Here is a 5,344-nt window from a genome sequence, read left to right as displayed (position 1 = left end):
GAGTTCGAGACCAGCCGGGCCAAGATGGTAAACCCTGTCTCTACTAAAACTACAAAAAACTAGCCAGGCTTCCTAGTGCACATCTGTAGTCCCAGCTACTTGGGAGGCTGAGGCAGGAGAATCCTTTCAACCTGGGAGGCGGAAGTCACAGTCACCCAAGATCGTGCCACTGCACTCCAGCCTGGGCAACAGAGTGAGACTCCATCTCAAAAAAAAAAAAAAAAAATACTTTCCCACTCACCCCATAAAAATCTCTTTCCCAAAGCCAAGCTGCTCATACTTAGGGACAGTGAGGGGTGATGTGTCTGTTCTCTACAGAACTAGCCCTGACCTGTGCCTTGAGAGTGGGCGTGCGCCGGGTCGGGGGTGTACAGCGTGTAGGCCAGGCCATGCTGTTTTGGGACAGCAACCAGCTCAGCTCCATGGTGGCACCCCAAGCTAGTGATGAACCGGGTAAAGCTTGTTTCTGGTAGGTTTCCGAGGCCAATAGGGCAGGGCTACACTTCTGTCCCATTCACTGCTATGGCCTTTGCTCCTAGCAAGGTGTCTGGCATCTGGAAGCGCCAGGTGAAGGTGTGGAGGGGCTCAAAGGCCGGGGTCCACAGCTTAATGGGGACAGTGTCCTGCGGCCTTGGCTAAGATCCCACCTACGGGACGGCATACGGGACGTTCCCAAGGTCATAGCTGGTGAGCTGGGACAGAGATTAGCCACTTGGCTTTGATTCTGATACTCTTGGTGGCGCAGGCAAATTCCAAGAGCGGCAAGAGCTACCCTAGCAGACCACCGTTTGCTAAGGGCAGACACTGCTCATGAGCAGCTAGCGAGCTGTCAGGAAATCCAGCCACCCTCTCCCAGGTTGGAGCCCTTGACAGGGATCCTCAAACTGGCTGTACTGGGAATATCCAGCATATCCAAAATGAAAAGAATTACCAACAGGAATAGAAAATATTTTGTAATATGGAAGTTGTAAAGTTGTGTTTTAATAGGATTACCTTAGAAACAAGAGGACTGCTTTTTAAAGATACGAGATCCCGCTGCCTTGGCAATTCTGTCATCAGAAAGATAGTGATTTTGATACAAAATAGTAAGAAACTGTAGAATCGCAGGACCGATAATCCTTACAAGGAAGATTTAGAGAGTGCTGTGTCAATCACTCAACAGCACCTCACAGACATTATCTCAATTCATCCTGGCAACCATCACTGCCCCTACTTAGCAGTCTCAGAGAGGAGACTCAACTCACACAGGGGCCAAGAGGTGGACCACGGCCAACCAGGTCACCACACCCCTACCCCAGCAATACCTTTCCCCACCACACCACCCCACCTGACCCTAGTGTCCACGTCTGTTCCGGTGGCCTCCAAGAAAACGGGACAAAACATCCTTTCTGCCAACTGCGGGGGCAGCAGAACAACACAGTGGTTGAGCATGGGCTCTGGTGCCGGATGGCGGGGGTTCAAATCCCAGTTCTCCCACACCTCTCTGCTTTGCTCCGGTTCCTGGGCCCGAGTTGGTCTCCTCCACTGTGGAGGAACAGAGTGACTGCTCATCGGCACAGATTCCTTCTGTGCTGGACACGGTTCCAACTTTCCAACTACTCCCGCAGGAGCTCATTTAGTGGAGACAACAGGATCTTACTCAGTGTGATAGTGAAGAAGAAATGGAAATATCTGTGCGGGGCCCAAGCCCGGCCTGGCGCGGGAGAGGCATCAATAAATGCAACTGGAGTTCAGAAGCAGCTGGTCTGTGGCTCACTCAGCCTGGCTTCCTGCTGGCTCTTCACAGTGCTGGGCTACCTTCCTGGAAAGAACCAAAGTCCAGGCTGTGCAGATGCCTGTGGTCCACCGGGGCAAAGCAGCAGCCCATCAGGAAGCTTCGGAGGTGGATGCATCTGAGTTCCATGACATCGGGGACATGGCCCCACTCCTGTCCTGGAGGTCACGGGCCTGCTGAACCTCTTGTACCAGGTCGGCCACCAGGTTCATCTGGCAGGCCCTGAGAGCCCCCACCAGGTGGGCCACTGTTGCATTCTCCTTCTCTGTGTTCTTCCAGATTCTCAGCGACTCCCGCACGCGCTCTGTCAGGTTGCGGGGATATCTGTCCTCGATGCTGTCGATCTTGGTGTCTGAGACTTTGAGCTGACGAGCCAGCCTTCTCCAGTCTTTCCCCACATTATCACATATGACGTTAAATGCTGCACACAGGTCTGGGAAGGAAACAACAGAATGGTTTACCCTAGGTTTGGAGACAAGCAACCCCACAGTCCTCCCTAGGGCTTTTCAGCACTGACACCAAGTGCTCAGTGGACAGAGGTGCCTACACGAGGTCCTCTGTAGAGGCTAGAGTCGCCTGGCAGCAGAAGGGCTGTCACCAAATGCCCAAGAGTGGCCTGATTCGACCTCAGCCAAACCCCCTGCTCTCTAATACTATCCAAGGCGGCGTGGGCCACTGAAGACTCAAGTGCCAAAGGAAGTTGTAGTGGAGCTACCTACTTAGGGCAGGAGACACTGAGGGAGGGGCTGGGGAGTTGTCAGAGGGAAGAAAATAGGGTTGATCCCATATCCTGCCCTATAGCAGGTTGAACGATGTCACCTCAAGGTATGTTCATGTGAAATTGCTGAAACCATGCATGTTCTCTGGAAAAAGCGTCTTTGCAAAGGTAAGCTGAGGAGATCATCCTGGATGACCTGGATGCACCAATGGCAGGTATCGTTGTAGGAGACACACAGGGAAGGCCGTGTGAGCCTGGAGTGAAGTGGCCACAAGTCAAAGAATGCCTGGAGCCACCACAAAGCGGAAGAGACACGGAAGGAGCCTCCCCAACAGCATTCCGAGGGTGTGCTGGTCTGTGGCACCCTGCTTGTTCAGATTTCTGGCCTCCAGACTGAGGGGGTAGATTTCTATTGCTTTAGACCACCAGATTTGTGATCATTTGTTATGGCAATCACAGGAAACTAGTAGGCACTCCCACTGTTATTTTGAAAGCTGCCCCGAGTGACCACCAGTCTTCAGTCCCTGACTAGCATACTCATCTGCTGAAGTCACCACTGAGATCGGGTAGCTGGTCACAAGACCATAAGAGGCTGTTTCTGGAATGTGACGAGAGGAAAGGAGAGGCAGGATAGGGTGCTGCTTGGACCGCTCCTGGCAATTCTGAGACACCGTTGGCAGGTGTACCAGCTCCCGCAGCTCTCACATCCCTGTGGGCTGGGCACTGTACAGATGAGGAAACTGAGGCACAGGAAAGCTAATGGACATTCTTGAGATCGTGTAGCTAGATGATGGCAGAGCCATGTTCTGAAACCCTGAGAGTGTGGCGCCAGAGTCCACCCTTAACCACTGTGCTGAACTTCTGGGGAGGAGGAATGCAGAATCGCCCACTACCAACCTGCCCATACCCACTGCTCACCTTCTGGTGTACTTTTTCCAGCACACAGTAACTACATAACGATATAAATAAAACCAAGCACACATACATCTCAAATGTCAGCTATGTTTCGTGGACCGTCTTTAAAATGCAATTTATCAGTGTTTTTCCAGACATTAAATATTCATAAAACCCGATTTTTCTACGTCCTGTTTTGTTCAGTACTAATGTTTTTTTAAAATCTGGACCTGACAGCTCTCAGGCAGAGAGCTGTTCTGTCCATCCTGTCCTGAACAGGCACCAGTCCTTACAGAGTGAAACCCATGATGACACATTCAGGCCCCTATCTGATTCGTGACTGAATGGCTGATACCAAGCCACAGCTTGAAGCCTCTGAGAGGCGTCCCCAGAGCACTCCCAAGCCTCTCCTGACTCTGAGAACAAGGGGCTGGGGCTGAGAAACTCTGCTGTACTCAGGATTTCTTTTTTATCCTGGAAGCTGCTGCAACCCACAGGCGAGGGTGGAGAGGGAGTAACCAAGAGCAGGACAGGAAGCCACTCCACAATGAACTTGACCAGAGAGGCAGTGCAGTGGCTAACACCACCCATCCGGAGGCCGGACTGCTTGGCTCAAGCCTAGCTCCGTTAGTTATCCGCTGCGCATTTTGGCAAACCCACTTAACCTGTGAGCCACAATCCTGTCCTCTGTAAAATGGGAACAGGGATAGCTAACAGTATCTAAGCCACAGGGCTATTGCGAAAATTATATTCGGCAGTTACAAGGGTAAGCGGCACACTGTAAGCCCCTGGGTAAGAGTTACTGAATGATAGTATTACTCTCAGACAGCCGTGAAAAGCATATTCCGAGACAAAAGGGAAATGATGCGAGCAGGCTCACTCAACCTCTGCCCCTCCCCCACACCTTCTCTGACTCATCTTTTCTTCAGTGAGTTTTCTAATTTACCCGGGCAGAATGGGGTGGAGGAAAAAGGACTGCGCGTGTCCAGGCCCTGCAATCTTGAGTAACTCAACTTTTCTGCGTTTTTGGCTCTCCCATCTGCAAAACCAGGGCTGTACGGAGAAAACCCACGCAAATCAAACCCGGCAAACGGGAGGCGCCTGGTGGCCAACAGGACGAGCCTCGCAGCACCTACAGCCGGGCCACCAGGCCCTGGCTCCCCCGGCCCGGCCCCGCGCCCACCTTCTTCCCCAGGCGCGGCCCCGGCCGCCGCCCCCGCCTCGAAGTCGTCGACTCGCCGCAGCAGGTCGTGGCGCCGCAGGGAGGCCAGCAGCTCGCGCAGGAGCTCGGTGCGCCCGGGCTCCAGGTCGTTCTGCTCCAGCAGCATGGAGAAGAGGTCCAGGCCGCTCTGCACGCGCTCCAGCTTGCGCTTGCCCAAGCGCCCGAGGCATAGGAACTTGAGCTCGGTCAGCTCGCTGCTCGACAGGCTGGACGACACCGAGTGCAGCAGCACCAGGAACGGGTCCATGGCGGGGCCTGCAGGCGGCCGGGGCTGCGGCCTGGCCCTCCAAGCGCCCGCTGTCCTCGACTCGCTGGCCTTAGCCAGCTCTCGCCGCTTGCCCAGCGGCCCAAGGATTGCACCCCCGACCCTGCACTCCGGTGCCTGATTCACTACCGGAAATCGACAACAGCGCGTTTTCGACCGTTATCTCGCGAAAACTCCGGGACCCGCGCATGCGCCTCTAGCGAAGCCGTAGCCGTTTCCGCCCTGGCTGGCGGCGCAGCGGACGGGCACGGCCTCTGCGCCTGCGCCCGGCGGGTCGACTGTTTTTCCGGGCGGGAGGTGGGGCCTTGGGTGTCCAGAGATCCTGCCGGTGTCCCAGCTCTCTGCGGTGAGGGCGGTCGCGCCTCTGCCGAGTCTACCTGTTTGCAAAGCGCGGTGCGGCCCTACTGTGTGCAGGGCCGGGCCGAGCCGGGGCGGGGAGGGCGCAGCCCGAACGTCACGTGACCTCACATC

General features: G+C 54.9%; 1 protein-coding gene across 1 annotated transcript; it reads right to left on the bottom strand.

Annotated features, from left to right (window-relative positions):
• Positions 1-934: 934 nt before the first annotated feature.
• FADD (Fas associated via death domain) lies at positions 935-5,019 on the bottom strand. The gene is made up of 2 exons (XM_032153754.2): positions 4,570-5,019; positions 935-2,207 (listed from the first exon to the last, which is right to left on the bottom strand). Exons 1-2 carry the CDS (start codon positions 4,853-4,855, stop codon positions 1,867-1,869), a joined length of 627 nt encoding a protein of 208 aa, XP_032009645.1. The 5' UTR covers positions 4,856-5,019; the 3' UTR covers positions 935-1,866.
• Between the last annotated feature and the right edge of the window lie 325 nt (positions 5,020-5,344).

The sequence above is a fragment of the Hylobates moloch genome, unplaced genomic scaffold (assembly GCF_009828535.3).
Source record: "Hylobates moloch isolate HMO894 unplaced genomic scaffold, HMol_V3 SCAFFOLD_5, whole genome shotgun sequence".
In the NCBI taxonomy this organism is placed as follows: Eukaryota; Metazoa; Chordata; class Mammalia; order Primates; family Hylobatidae; genus Hylobates; species Hylobates moloch.
Note: the sequence above shows the minus strand (reverse complement) of the source record. Positions and strands in the feature narration are given on the sequence as shown.

Bases quoted from the DNA above. Each gene is read 5' to 3' on its own strand.
- FADD (XM_032153754.2), bottom strand. From the start codon at position 4,855: ATGGACCCGTTCCTGGTGCTGCTGCACTCGGTGTCGTCCAGCCTGTCG. The intron at 2,208-4,569 runs GTGGGCGCGGGG...TTTCCTTCCCAG, and splicing joins GGCCGCGCCTGGGGAAGAAG to ACCTGTGTGCAGCATTTAAC.